This window comes from Nipponia nippon, unplaced genomic scaffold (genome assembly GCF_047370975.1).
Source record: "Nipponia nippon isolate SJK-2023a ecotype South Korea unplaced genomic scaffold, ASM4737097v1 scaffold_2, whole genome shotgun sequence".
NCBI lineage: Eukaryota > Metazoa > Chordata > Aves > Pelecaniformes > Threskiornithidae > Nipponia > Nipponia nippon.
This window is the reverse complement of record NW_028262336.1, coordinates 33,281,002-33,296,426: the sequence shown is the minus strand read 5'-3', so window position 1 is coordinate 33,296,426 and position 15,425 is coordinate 33,281,002. Positions and strand designations below refer to the sequence as shown.

Sequence of the window (15,425 nt, the reverse complement as noted above, 5' to 3'; positions counted from 1 at the left end):
TGGGTTGAAAAGCTTTATTTCATTAATAAAAACACAACTATACATAACATTCAATCACAACTTTTTTTTTCTTGATGATATTTAATGCATCTATTTTCATGTGGGCTAACTGTAATCCCTAATATAAAATCAATTTTTTTAAAATTAACATTTAAAAAAAAAAATGTTCACAAACAAAGCAACGTTTCATGCATATATATATATATATACACAGACACACGATGTATCATGACCTTTTGAACTGATTTCTAAATGCCGTGCTAATTATGGAGGGGCCCTAGCCCCTTCCGGCAGGAAGGCAAAGGACCCGAAGTAACAGAACAGATGCATTCCACTGTAGAGAGCGGGCAGCTGAGCCAGAATCGCCAAAGCCCAGCAGAAGAGGGAAAGGTGTCCCCTAGGGCTTTGTTCAGGCTCACGTCAAAAAACAAAAGGGGGTGTGGAACAAGAACTTTTTAAGCCACCCGTTTGTCTTGCGAGGCAGCAACGACAGGGTTGCAGATACCTCTGTAGCATGGAAGATAACGCAACTTTGTTGCTGTTGTACAGGCACTGTACTAGGAGGAATTCTGTCCGCCTTTAAATTCAAAATATTGTGGCTACTTCCTGTACCTAAATACAGCAAGAAGGATTTACTCCAAAAGAGAAAATTGTTTTCCCTCCTCCTCCTGCTTGCTACCATTCTGTTACTACTTTAGACATTTAAATCACTGATTTGCCTTTTTACATTTACATAGCCGTTTCAGGTTACCCTGGACTGTCAGTAATATATGCTAAAGCCCTTAGAAATGTAGTCCTCTGAAGGCACAGCACTGTCTTCTACTTTCCCTTTCTTAACACGGAGCTTGAGAAGGCTGGCCAGACCTTTCTTCCCAAAACATAGAAGGAAACAGTTTCAGTGATCCTCACTCAGTTTGGGAAGCAGAAAAAACATCAAGGAAGGACAGATCACTTATCAATAAAAGTAGGAAAAAATTCAAGGGTTCAATGACATTTTCTAAGACAGCCCAAGAACACACCAATTCTAGTGTAAAAAACAAGGAGGGAACTAATTCTGTTTTACCCTAAGCCAACGAAACCACCTACCTCTATCCTCTAGTACCACTTGTCACCAAATATAATCCCCACCTTTGGGTGAAACTGGCATATTATACAGCAAAGAAACAGCAAAGCTCCCAAATTAATTCCTAATGCCAGTGCATTTCCAGCTTAAAAATACAAATCCAACACTTTCAGATTTTGGCGAATATATGCCATGACAAAGTCTTACAGTTCTGCCACGAATCAGTGTTCATACTTGTCAAAATAGACACAAAATGAGGTTCTATAAACAGCAATGCTATTCTTTGAAAACTGACCACCAAACAGAAAAACAAACTAAGGAAACAGAAGATAAATCCAAAGGAATATTCACTGATATCCAAATGAAGTAACAAAGATTATCTCAGACCTAGTCTCATGAAAGACAACTGTTCCTTTTTGTTTTTTTTAATTAATTTAAAACGGTGATAATGAAAATGTAGTTGAGGACTCCATGGATTACTGGGATTCCTTCAGCTGAAAGGGTGTAGCATGATAGCTACAACTTTATTACAAACCACAAGCCAACATGTAATTCCAACACCACCTGAAAGAGATATAAAAGACGATTTAAATCATTGCATCAATAACCCTGAAGCACAAAAGCTTCTGAAAACAACTTTGGAAGTGTAAAAAACAAAACTTAAGAGTTATGAGGTGAAAAGGAACAAAACATCTTTCTTTTTATATACAAATATCTCTCTTCAAGGGATGGCAGCTAACTCCGTGCTGGTCCCGAGAAAACCTGAAGATTGTCTGGGGAAAAGAGTACCAAATAACACAAATATGAGCCAAAGTGCGGTATGTAGAACCCACAGCTTCTAAAAACATTTGCTATGTACCTAATGGAAAATGTCTAAGGCATGGCAAGTAACAGAATACTTTGCCAGAATCTAAATTCAAGATTTGAGATAGGTAAAAAGTAAATTTCCTCCGAAATTTACATCAGTCTTTTTAAAAGTATTAAATGCATACTTCTCTCCTTTCCCCTTGCTCCCCATACAGCTGTATAGAAAAAGGCTACTGAGACCTTTGCTACTGACCCGGGTGCCTTGCACCGCTGTTTTAAAGGGTCCTGCCATCCCAGCCAGCAGCACAGAAATCCCTATTGGTATGGTGGAATGGAGGGTGTGCCCTGACTGTCCTACAACACAGCACTTCCACCTTGCAGACTACATAGAATCATGCTACATAGTATCATGGAATACATAGCTATTCATAGCACACACGTGAAGAAACTACCTTTTTGGTGATTTTTAGACATTTTTGTGTTTATCACCTAGAATTCAAAAGTGATCTCTTTACTGTGATTATCAGCCAAGACAAAGAAAAGGAGATTTGAAGGCAGGCAGGGATGTGAACCTTTTAAAATCCCTTCAAATGCTATTTAAATAAATGTCTTCCGAGGGCTATTTCCCCACCCTGCACAGAAGCAGACTCTTCTCTTGTCCAGTGAGCTTGCTGGATACAAATCATTCTCTAGACAGCTATTAAAGACACAACAGCATACAATTCCAACAACATATTTTGCAATTCCTTCTAAGGCAGTTGGGACTTAGAAGCCTAACATGACAAGTCACCAGCAGCATTTTAGCTTGATGGTAAATTTCCACACCACATTGTCCTGTCATTCTGCCCATCTACCTTATGCTGTTAGCATAGACCCAGCACACTTGTCACTGAGAAACAGGTATCTACAAACTGTAGTATCGTTCTGATCATTAATTCGCTCAGCTGCCCAAAAGAAAAGGATTTAAGTAGGTAAAAATGCAACAGAAGTGCAATGGGAAAAAGGGTGGGAACAGACAAGACAAAATGCCAAGAGAGAGCATACCTTAAATTGTTTTGGAGTTACAGTACTATGAAACCCCAGCAATTTATAAGAAACGCATGTAAGTGATACAGACCTATGAAGTATTTGCCCATTTTTAAACCCAATTCTGCTATTTCAGTGGACTCCTTAATATAAAAATATTCCTGATTTGAAATCTTCTCCAGGGTCTATTGCATATAGATAAAGATAAAGCTGCTCTGTTTGAGAAGAAATAAAAATGACAAATAGCTCATTTCATTGTCAGTTAAATAAACAAGAATTGAATACATAGGAAACAGCTAATCAAATGTTTGAAACTCCTCCCTGTGTTAAGGGAGTTAGAAGAAACATACAGAAACAGTGCTTTTAATCTGTGCATGCTCTTCATCACCACATTGTTAGCATCCCCATGGGCTTGGGAAATGGATCTTTTCTACTGTATGGTCCTTACCTGCCACCCCCGTAGGAAAGGCTACCAAGCGCTCCAGCGGAGCAAGCCATTTGCTCGGAAGCACTGTAACTGGCTCAGAATAGTACTTCCAAATGAGACAGATCATCAAGGCAGCCTAGAATTGAAATTTTTATTAGTTTGGATAATAATACACATCAAAGTACATTTCCACGGCTATTTTGAAGCAGTAATTCACAAATTCTAATTAAAGGGAATAGTTTCTTTGTTATTTTACACTGTTCTTAAGCAAACTTAGTATGACCTTAACTTTATGCACAATATTAAGAGGTAGCAGTGAGACGTTGGAAAATACTGCTTTCTTTTGAGACCCTGGTTCAAGTCTAGCACAGACAAACACAGTAACAGTAACTGTTAAATTCTGGTGACTGTTTTTAGCCATAATCCTTGCCTGCTAGGAATCCAACTAGCTTTAACATTACCCTAAAAACATCTTCAGGTTGACCACTGTCATCCTTATTACCAGACAATTCTTTGGCACCAAGTCTGAACTACAGAGACAATCTGATGAGGCACTGTGGCAAAATGTGCAGCAGCTGCAAGTGGAGATTTGCATCCTCATCAAAAGCACGTTTTGTTTTCAAAAACATAAGCAAAATATATTTACAGGTATCAGAACCTTCTCGGTTCCAGTGCCGTATATAAATGAAAAAAAGAAACAGTGATGAAAGAGCTAAGACAAACTCCTACCTTGTCATCTCAAAACCAGAAACACAGGGCTGAAATGAAACTCAAACCTCCTTCCATCCACAACTACCAGACCTTACCAGCAACATCACTCCTTTCTGTTTCAAGAAACTGTTTCAGTTTGGCATGCACTGTGTCATTAGAACGTCAAACACCTGTGTGACTAATCATTGTCCAAAAAAATGCAGAGGAGAATGGTAACACTACTGGGGATTTGGTTTAGTAATTTGTATTCCTAATAAAATATGTACTTACTTGTAAGATGTAGAACACAATATTTATAACCCACTTTATTTTGGCTAATTGGGCAGTTCGTGCTTTCACTGTTAAAAAAAAAAAATTACTCTGCATTATTTATAATAGTGTATTAGACTTCCATAAAACTATTAATGTATTAATATTTCACTCTTCAAATCAGGACATTACAGTGTTTAAAAATCTCTTTCCAAATGACTCATAGCTATATGGAAAGTACCCTTCTGCAAGAAAGTGCTAGGTCCTTATCACACCGTAGTTTCTTATTAACACTATTATGAAAAGTTGCAAAACACTAATATCCTAGACAGAGAAATGTCACACGTAATCAAGAACACTATTCCCAAATGAGAACAGCCACTGTGGTTACTAACTTAAGAACTTGCTTCAGACGAAGCATAAAGTAAACTTTCCCCTCTCCTAAAAGGGGAGAACGATGGCTTTAGCAGATGTACTTTTTGCCTTATTCCATTCAGGACCACAGTTAAGACTATTCCTTCATTGAATGAACGTTGGTGAGGTTCAGTATTAAAACTTCCCATGCCTATTTTTCTTCTGTTGCAGTACCTCAAACCAATAGAGAGAAGCCCAGTGAAGAGAGCACATCTTCAAACATAACGGCGGCCTAAAGTTTTCTAAAACGATGTTGTTGGTTGCTAAGTAAACTACTCAAATCTAGTTTAACTGAAATTATTGGGTTAAGAATTACACTACTGAAAGCAATCCAAAACTGCCAGTTGTAAATATTGTCCTTTCTCCAAGCAAGGAGCCTATAAACATCCATCCATTCCGCTCAGAGGAGGCAGACAGAGCAAGTAGTCTCCTACCTTGTTAGGATCGGTTAGTGAGTTTGGGCAAAGACAAGAGCAAAAGCTCTGGTGCCAAAGGTTTACCTGTACTTTCTACCACGAGACGATGGACTATGCTACTCCCAATGGAGGCAAAGCACTACAGCTTTATCGCAAAAGCTGCTGCGTAAGATCAGACAGGATTGCAAATTGACAGGAAAGATCTCATCTGGTTACCTTATAGATCAACGTTTTCTCTCTAGCATTTTGTAGTACACCAACCAAATAGCCCCAGCCGAGCAATGCACCCTTTTGCAGTGAAGATACGCAGCGGAGGTCTTCCTCGACTTACTCAAAACATGATTCAGTGATGAGCATCACTGAGAAAGAGTAAATAATTACACAGTGAAGCCCAGGAAATTCTTTGTAACAAAAAATTTATATCTAAATCCCTCCCTTAGCAGTGTATGCAGAACTATGCACAATTGAAAGACAAAAGCAAGCTCTCCAAAAACTTTAAAGAAAAGAAAATGAAAGAAAGAAAAGAAGAAGGGAGAACTGGAAATGGATAAGAGAGGGAGGAAAAAAGTTGAAGGAGAAATATACTTAAAATTGAAAACACTCTTGACAAAATGTTTTTCAGAAACTAGAAAAGGGAGTAAACATTGCACTCTACCGTGAGTTTTAAGCTTGTCGGTCATTTTGTTAATCTTTCTTTCCAGACGGGCATATCTAGCAAACTCATCCATCATACTAATGGTTGAGAGTTCTTGCTTCATGTTCTGAATTTCAGCTCTCATTTGGGATTCCTGCTCTGCATCCTTTTGTAACAATCTGGATATCTAAGAAGTAAAGAAATAGTATCAGTTATTTATCCAGAATTCCACTGGTTTTCTTTAATATGTATAAAGTATGATCTCCTGTTTACATACTCCAAAGCCTCCCATAAAAAAGGCCCTTTCATCAAGACACGGGAAAACCTTGGCTTAACAGTTGCAACATGTTCTAAAAGCCAAAGAATTTTTACTCTCTTGTTCTGACTGAAGCAAACAAAAAAGGGTTTTACCGTCCCTGTAGGGCAGTGATTTTCAACTTGTCTAACTATGGTTAACTGCCTTTTCCTTCTCTATTTCTGTCTTCATCTCCTCATCTCCCCACTCTCGACGACGCTGCCTTCTGAGACCTTTCAAACCTCCCAGGCCCTGCCTGCCGCTGCGTCCTGAGCTGAACTGCTGTCTTCCCTCCTTGCAATTCTCATCATGCACGGCTTGGATGAGAAGCACCTGATACGCGCAGGAGAGGAAGGGCCGGGGAAGCACTCCTTTTCATCACTACTCTTTCCAGCTCCAGCAATGTCCCTTACTCATTCATCATTCCCTTTTCCAGCTCCAGCAGCTTCAGCAAGGGTTTAAACTAATTAATGTGGAAACTTTATTCACTGAAGCCCAGTTTTAGACCTCACCAGTAATGGATGGCTCACCCATCGGGAATCACTCCTCTAGATTACAGATTGCCTAGCCTGGGGGCTGTTAGAAACACAGGAATTGCCATACTGGCTGAGAGTTGTCATCCATCTAGTGCAGCATCTGACCGCTACCTCAAAACCAGAAACACAAATTTGCATTAGTTACTTTTCCTACATCTCACCTGTGTGTTTAAATATGGCTTTCTTATAACATCTTATTGGTTTCTTGGCTAAAATTATTTCCTACCAACGTAAATGTAAAAAAGTAATCACGCGTTGTGTTACCAAACGTTTTCTCCCCTTCTTTTACTTTTCTGCTTTCTTTTCATGAGGCACCACCTGCTTGTTGGTTCATGAACTCCCTTTACCATAGAAATGAAGACACAAAGAGCATAAATCCTTTTTCTTGCTGTTCCTTAGCAAATCTTTCTAGCTTTCTCATGACACGTGTAATTTTTTCCCCACAACTGATGTTCTCATTGACTACACTACTTTCTGTCAGGAACCACAGCAGAACATTGAGCAGAGATTTTCATTAGTCATCTTTAGTAACACTGAGTTCAGCGTCCCAAATTGCTAAGAGTAATTTATGTTTGCAGGATTTTTATCCATTATCAAACAGTGTGCACTGATCTGTGTGACAGTGAAGTTATTTACGCAAAAGAGCAGAATGATAGGCATTTCAGCGTGCTTGCTCGCATGTAAGTTTATTTGGCAGTCACAGAGTTTACTGGTCCATAATTCTGTTAGCCACACTTCCACAGGAATGCATAAGATCAGACCAGGGGCATCCCGCTTAGTGACTGTGGCTTAAGGTTTTCTCCCATGATGCCTGGCTCCTTAATCACAGTATCCACTGACCTCTCTTCTCAACAGCGTGGGACCGAGCAAAGCTGTCCTTTATGTTCCCTGCAACGTCCTACGGGCTGGAGCCTCATTTGGGACACTGGTAACTCATGACCCAGAACTTGGCCTCAAAGACCCGCTTAACCAAGGCTGCTGGAGGCAGCCGCTGTCACGGTGCCCGGTTTCACCGTCTCCAGTTCTTCCCGGCACCAGCCGCTCAAGCTTCTCCTCTCCTGAGGCAAGGAGCAGGGCCAGGCCCCGCTGGTGGCAGCCGGGGATGCGTTACGGGCACCGCCGGGCACCGGGAGCCCGCCGGGCACGGCGCCGCCTCCCCCGCCTCCCCACTTCGCCCCAGCTCTCGCCTGCGGGCGGGGGTGACGCCACCTCCGCAAGGGCCTCCGTAACGGCCTGCCTCACCCCCTCCTCCGACACCCCAGGGCCCGCTGCAGGCGCTCGGCCGCGGCCCCGGTTTAGTAACGGCCGCTCCCCCGCCCACCCCCCCCGCCTCCCCCGGCCGGCCCGGGGGCGGGGCGGGAGCGGTGACGTCACTCACGATGGCGGAGCAGGAGGGCAGGAGGATCTTGAGAGCGTTGCAGAGGAAGACGGAGCTGAGCACCAGCAGCCAGGCGCCGCTCTCCGCCATGCCGCGCGCCTCCGCGGGCGGGCACGCCCCTTCCCACCCCCCCGGCACTGAGGCGCCTCCCGGGCGGGCGGCACCGCGGCGGGGCCGGTGCCTGCCTGAGGGGAGACGGGGGACAGGTGCGGCCACGTGACGGGGGCCGGCCAATCAAGAGTCTCCCCCCTCCTGCGGCACGGGGAGGCGGTGGTTAGCGCAGATCCCGCCTGGCGCGAGGACCCGGCCGGCCCCGCCCCGCGGAGGCGCCCCTCGGGCGGGGAGGAGAGCGGGGAGCGCCCCCCCGCCGCCGTCGCCCCCTCCCGCCTCCCGCCCCCCCTCCAATCCGGCTGGATCCTGTTGCGGTGCCGCTGGCGCTGCTGGGATGGGGGGGGGCGGTTTCCCTGCGCAGCGGGGCTGGCTCGCAGGCAGGCGCAGCCGCTCGCCGTGAGGCACCCAGCGCGCGCAGCAGCCAGGCGGGAGCCGCCGCCGCCGCAGCTCCGGGAGTCGCGGGCGGGAGCCGCCGCCGCCGCGCAGGCTCGCCATGCCGAAGAGAAAGGTGAAGCGGGCGGGAGCGAGAGGAACCGCTGAGGGGGAAGCGCGCTGCCCGGGGCCGCCCCGCCGCGGGGACGGGCGCGGGGGGAGGGCGGCCTGACGGCGCGGGGACGGGGCTCGGAGGGAAGCGGCCGCTCCGCGGGCACCAGCGCGGCGGCCGCCAGCGCTCGCTTGACTGGGGCCGGCCCCTTCCCCTTGGCCGCTAGCTCCGCGCCCCCCCTGACGGAGGGCCCGCCGGGGGGCGGCGGTGTCTGGAAGGTTCGGCGGGGGCTCGCCGGGCGCCTCGCCGCGCCTCTCCGGGACTCGAAATCCGAAAGCGGCGGCGGGAAGGGGCGGGCGGCGGCGTCACGTGCCCGGCCGCCCTCCCGCCCCACCGCCGCCGGCGGCGGAGGCCTGAGGCGCCTGCGCCGCCTGACGCGGGCTGTTTGTGTTGGCAGGTGACGGTGGCGGACGGGGAGGCCCCCGAGGAGGTAGGTGTAGGGGCGGGGCGGAGCGGCGGGCCAGGGGGGCCCGCCCCGGGCCGCTCCCGGCCCGCCCGCCGCCCGCTCACGCCGTTTCCCTCTCTTTTCCCTGTCTGCAGCCGAAGAGGCGATCGGCGCGGCTGTCCGCCGTGAGTACCGGGGGGAGAGGGGGGTTTCCCTGCCGGGCTGGGCGGGGGTGTGCGTGCGCCGCCCTGCACCGAAGAGGGGATTACCGAGGGCCGAATCTCTCCCTTACTTGTTCTTTCTTCTCAGAAACCTGCTCCTGCCAAAGCAGAGCCGAAACCAAAAAAGTTAGCGGCAAAGGTGAGAGTCACTTGGGAAGAGGGGAGGGAGAGGAGGTGGTCGAGTTCGTTGTGCGTCCCGTCATCGCGTCGTGTCGGCGATGCACGGTGTCTGAACGTTCCGGCTCGTCTTCACACGTTCCTTGTGGGAACATTCATTTACCTGAAGTATCATTTTCAGGTGCTTCTGTCAGTATCTGCAGGTACATTCCACCACTGTTGGAGTAGGTCCTTGTTATTGCGTAGAAGTGTGGGCACCGATTCACGGGTGTTAGGTGGTAGTTTGGTACTGAGCGGAACTACTTGAATGTCGAAGCAACTGTACATAGGATTGTATCTCATCACTGTAACAAAACGGGATAAAATAAGCTCACAATTTAAAGCAGTGTGTTAGGACAGGAAAAAAAATATTTTAATCACTTAGGCAGCCACTGAAAAAGATCCGAGTCTCCATTCATGTAGTCTAGCTTTCAGGTCTTTGTGTGTATGTGTAAGTAAGCATGGTTTCGTATGATCTTTCAATTTTTCAGTATTTTTTCAGTATTACAGCCTTCGCAGTGCCAATAACTGAGGTGTAAAATTCTTCGTTTCTTGGGAGAAATAAAAAGGGCTGTGTAGCTGTTGGCTTGTTGGTATATGTGTTTTTAAGTGTTCCTTTGTGATTATAAGCTTTTCTTTTTAATGTATGGATTAAGAGCATTTCAAATACACTAATATAGAACTCTGCTTTGCAGACTTTCTGATGTTTTCATTTTACTAATCCTACTGAACAGTTACTAAGCAGTAATACACCTCCATTCCAGTGTTTTAAATATCTGTTCCCATTTTTGAAGTTGTAAACCTAAAGAATTTGAGGAAGCTTTCCAATTTTACTTCAGTTCTGGTTCTCTTTTTTTCCGGTGTCTTTGTATGGTGCATCTAATTCTTAATGCTGCTAGTTGATGCTGACTGATACGCATGATGCTGACTTGCTGCCTATAACTACTTCTAGAAAGAAATGTTTCCACAGTTCATAGCTGGGAACATGTTCATATAAACCAAGTACATCACAAACAATTGTCAGCTTAGAATATTAAGGAGAAGACCTTGCATGAGGCCCCCATGGAATGCTGCTGTAATGTGAATATGCGAATGATGGGTTTTTTTGTTTGGTTTTTTTTAAATCGCTGTTACCATTGACAATTCAAATAAATATGTAACTTGATTTCCATTTGATCCTCTTTGTTCTAAAACTCATGCTGTCACTAAAGTCTTTTGTCAGTTGGAAACTTTCTCATTGTTAATGTAAAAATCTCTTTTGTACTGATTGCGTTTTACTTCTCCAGCTTCAGTGCTTTCCTTCTCATTTTAGCTATCTCTGGACTTTCTTGAAATGGGTTGCAGAAATATTTCACTGTTATCTTATCCCAGTTTGATTCTCTCATTTTATTGACTATCTGAAACTGTGATTGTTTGTCTGTGTATAGTTTGGAAAACTTTTTGGCCGTTGAACTATCTATTAGCTCATTGGTTGTTGGTAGTAGCTCTTGCTGTTTAGCAAGTCCGTCTTGGTTTTGTGTGTTTTTTATTATTTTCAGAGTTTACCTAATAGGTCATAGGAATTTACTTACTGGAAATTTATTTCATTGTAGGATAAATCTGAGGACAGGAAGGCTCAATCAAAGGGGAAGAAGGGGCCCAAAGGAAAACAGACAGAAGAGACAAACCAAGAACAGACAAAGGACAACTTGCCTGCAGAAAATGGGGAAGCTAAAAGTGAGGAGGTAAAGTTGTCTGTATTCTTTGGCGCAAAGCCGTTGGATAACTTACTGTACTGGTTTATCCAAACATCTATCAGAAACATACGCAGTTCTTCATAATAGAATCTATTTCTGCCAAAAGGAAGATGTAGGCTATTGAAACATTAGTGGATGTACCTGGAAGATTCTAGTTGCCCCCAAAAGAGTTGCAGTGACATGTCCCTGCAATAACAGTCCCTGAAATTAAGGAAAAAGGTGAGAATTTTACCAAAGTTCCAATACAGGATAATGTCTTTCAGAGAGGGGCTGTTTTCCCTGCGGGTAGGTCTTGGCAAAATAACACATCCAGGGTGTACAGAGGGGATGTTGCTCGGGGTGGGGAGCGGTCTGTCTTCGGAGGGTTTGGTTTGTGTTTTAGTCTGCCTTTGCTGTTACTGGAAGACGGGTTCCTTCTTGCTACAAAACTTTTTTGACAAATGCAAAATTCATTTTCTTGGGACTGGAAACCATTTTCGCTGAAAATCCAAAGTTGAAATGATTTAACCAAAGCTGAGATAATATTCATAGGAGTCAGAGATACAGACACTGCTGGTAGACGGGACAGGTTGGTGCAGGGATGGAAGACAAAGTGCAAAAACTACTAATAGTTGTTGTTGCTGAAGAAAAGAACATGCCAAATCAGTCTTGGCTGTAATACTGTGCTAACATGGCCCTGTTGCTGAAGTTTTTGGAGTCACTGATCATCTAACTTAAAGCATCCTCCACACTGCATTCTTTTTCTGGAATGTGGACATAATTTAGCTTTAAATTTAGGACAAGATCTGTAGGGAGAAGCAGTGCCTTTTACTAGGGCAGCTGTTAACAACTGGATGAAACACAAGCTTTCGTGTGGTAACAGGCCTAGAATTCATCGCAGGTTTCTGCAATATTGAATGCCTCACTCATTTTAATTAGTTCAGTGGAGTTTGCTGATCAGATAGTCAGATGACTTTTTAATTTAATTCATGATTCATGCTTCCTGTCTGGTTGTTGCATTGAAAAGTAATTTTTTTTTAAATAGGAAAAAAAGTCTATCTGAATTTTGTCGCACTGGTCTATCTGTGCAGATAGATCTTCAAGCAGAGGAAAATAGTATTTGGTTTTTAGGTAGATGATGCATTTTGGTGGGTGAGGAAGGTACAGGATGGTACTTGAGTGTACAAGAAAACTTATTTCGGGGTAACCGTTTTTCATTTGCAAGCTTACGGTGTGATCTTAGTGAAAAAGTTGTGCTATAACTAGGAATTCTTTAGTTGGCTTAACTTTCTGTGTAGCTCTGGCTCTGTATTATTATCGCATAACTTGGTCTTTTCATTTGTGCATGTAGTATTTCAGCAATACCAGCGAAAGTTAAATTTGGCAATATTTCTCAGCCGAGGTGTATTTAGTACACTAGTGCGGAGATGATGCAAATTTACAAGGAACGGATGATGACTTCTGGGGCACATCTTCATGCTGGTCTCATGTTGGTCACACCAGCCAAAGTTCCAGGCTTAATGTAACACCAGAGCCTGGAAGAGGCAGAGGTATAGTCTGTCCTGTTGGACGTTCCTGTTTTCAGCTAGGACAACAGTGTCAGCAATGCTGCTGTTAATCCACGATCTGGTGAAGGGCCAGTCATGACTTCTGGTGACACTCACAGACGCCTGCGAATGGAAATGGCTTCCGTACTTCATCCTCCAAAAACTTCCCCCAGGCGGCAGTAAAGACCAAACAGGTGTTAGGGTTCCCGGTTGGGTACTACTGCGATTGAACAGTCTGTTCTGCTGGTGGTGCTGCAAAGCTTTCGAATAATTAAGTAAAATTTTTACGTCAAGAGATATGTTACATTCCTTTTTTTTAACCTACGTTGCAAATGCAGCGAGTTTTCCGATCTAAATGGAGTTGTAATTTTAATCGATTAAGTTTGTATTAACTTGTTCTGAAGTTGAGGGATGGCATATAGAGACTGGACTTGAAAACAGTATAGCTGTGCAGCTACAGTTCAGTTGCACTGGATGTATCTTTACAGAATTATGTTTAATGCATTACTGTGTTTCTCAGTCTTAGTTACTTAAACGTGGTAAGATTTGAGAATATGTTAACAGTGCTGCACTGAAATGTAAATGCATGAAGTGTATCTATAGTGTCTTTTCTAAACATGCTATATGCAGGGATTTTAGCTTAGTAGGTTAAAAAGCCCCCTTTTCCTGTCATAAAGGCAGTAATTGTTGAAATGGGCTTTCTTCTTTAAAAAAAAGAAAGCTGCCTTTGCAAGACAGCTTGGTTTTAGTAGGTCATTATCCAAGAGAAATAAGCAGACCATGACACCAGTTTATTAAGACTATAAAGCACGGTACGTAGAAGCAAGTCGTGGTTGTTCTGTATGTCAAGTTAGCTAACTTGTGCATTAAAAATACTACGAACTAGGAGGCTGAGTCACTTAGAAACTTTCTGCATTGAAGTGTTCTGTTTTTTTGTCTTGTTTTCAGACCCCAGCATCTGATGCAGCAGTAGAAAAAGAAGCTAAGCCCGAGTAACATCTGGTACCAAGTCTTTAATTGGTGGTCCTTATACCTTTCTTGTACAATTCAGAGGAATATTTTTATCAACTATTTTGTAAATGCAAGTTTTTTAGTAGTTCTAGAAAACACATTTTTAAAAAGGAGAGAATCCCAACTCAACCCTTTTTTTTACATATTTAGATAAGTCTAAATGCTTTTTTTAAGTGGTAAAATCATGTACTGGTTGTCTGTTTTCTATGAAACCAGAAATTAATGGCGTGTTACATTGAGGAGAAGGCTTTGAAGCCTTGATTAGGCTTCACGTTCCATGGGCTGTGAGGGACAGTTTTTCTATCCAATTAAACGAAGCATAACACAGATCAGACTTTGGAATTCATAATGATATGTTGAGAATGTCTTAACATTTTAGTTATTTATCTGTATCTATGGTTGTACCAGCAGTAGAATTGCTTATCTAATAAAACTGCTCCCTAGTGTTGGATTTCTTGCTGAGTGATGTATATCTGTGACAAAATTATTTTTGGTAGTTGCAGCTTTATTTTTTCCAACAACTTTGTAGCTGTGATGCGAAAGATTGGAAACTTCTATTATGACTTTAAATACGAAGTACAAGTTTCGGCTTGGTAGATGTAACTTGTTACGTTAGTATTCGAGATACTGGAACGTCACATTCAGTTTTAAAGGACAGCTTGTCTACAAAGATCAAACAAAAATATTTGAAATAGTCTTAGAAAAAAATCCAGAATTATACTTTTTAGATTTAAAAAAACTATGTGAATAAAAACAATTGTAAAATTGTTCATAGTGTCTGTGATCACCAAACAAAAGCCAAATAAATCTTGATTATGAAAGGATGTTTCTGTAGCTCCTGCATTGACTATGACAACTCACAATCTAAGTGGTGTAGTTTTTGATTCTTAACCATGTTCTTGATAGTGTTAAAAATGTACTTTTCAAGAGATAGGTGGTAATGCAGGGAGTGAGTAGCAAGTAGAAAACTGTAGTTCCAGTCTTAATCTGGACTTCCAGTTTGAAAACTGATAGCCTAGTGCTGCTTCTGTTACCTTAAAAAAAAAAAAAAAGTCAATAATTAGTAAGCATCAGATGTTTTCATCTGTTCGGCATCTAAGAGTTTGCATGTGCACTCGCGTGTAAATAACTGCTTTAAGGAAGATTCACAAAGCAGCCCTCTTGAATGTTAACTGATCAGGTGGTGTTGTGTTGGAACCGTATTGGAATTTCCCCAACTCCTGCCTTAAAATCAGTAAAGCTTCAGATGTCTGGGGAAAAATGAACCTAGGCTGTGAACTCTTCCCCCGGTAGCCGAGTTTACGTAAAGGAGGATTGCATCAAATGCCATCCATAGAGGATGAGCCGTGGGACAGCCTGGGCAGGAGCAGGGAGGGAAGCACAAGACAACTTCCCTTTTGGTGCTGATGAGCCGTTAGGTGAGCTTACTCTGCTGTGAGCAAGTGTACCCGCTCGATAAGGTTGCGGGTTGGCAGAGTGGCATTTCAAATAAAACATACCTGTGCGGAGAGGTAATTTGTGTAGTACAAAACTGTCCTGATTCTTCCTTGCTGGATTTGAGAAAATTAAATCAATCTTGCTCAAGATTTAACAGCCTTTCATCAGAAGGGGGCATATTAAGTATATATTACTTAACCTTAAAAAAATCAAATCTAGTACAGTATTACTTCAGTTTTCCCACAAAGCACGAGGTTGTTTTGGTTTGTTTTGCGTTTTTTTTCTCCCCCATTTCACATTATTTTGCTGAATTGCAGCAGGTAGTAGCCTGGTTTTATCTTA

At 43.4% G+C, this 15,425-nt stretch overlaps 2 protein-coding genes across 2 annotated transcripts; one reads left to right on the top strand and one right to left on the bottom strand.

Annotated features, from left to right (window-relative positions):
* On the bottom strand, positions 1–8,088 carry GET1 (guided entry of tail-anchored proteins factor 1). Its single transcript, XM_087758031.1, has 5 exons — positions 7,957–8,088; positions 5,769–5,934; positions 4,305–4,372; positions 3,345–3,459; positions 1–1,627 (listed from the first exon to the last, which is right to left on the bottom strand). Exons 1-5 carry the CDS (start codon positions 8,044–8,046, stop codon positions 1,554–1,556), a joined length of 513 nt encoding a protein of 170 aa, XP_087614157.1. The 5' UTR covers positions 8,047–8,088; the 3' UTR covers positions 1–1,553.
* Positions 8,089–8,282: 194 nt separating this feature from the next.
* Positions 8,283–14,470, top strand: HMGN1 (high mobility group nucleosome binding domain 1). The gene is made up of 6 exons (XM_087758032.1): positions 8,283–8,575; positions 9,009–9,041; positions 9,152–9,181; positions 9,306–9,356; positions 10,966–11,097; positions 13,584–14,470. Exons 1-6 carry the CDS (start codon positions 8,561–8,563, stop codon positions 13,629–13,631), a joined length of 309 nt encoding a protein of 102 aa, XP_087614158.1. The 5' UTR covers positions 8,283–8,560; the 3' UTR covers positions 13,632–14,470.
* Positions 14,471–15,425: the final 955 nt, after the last annotated feature.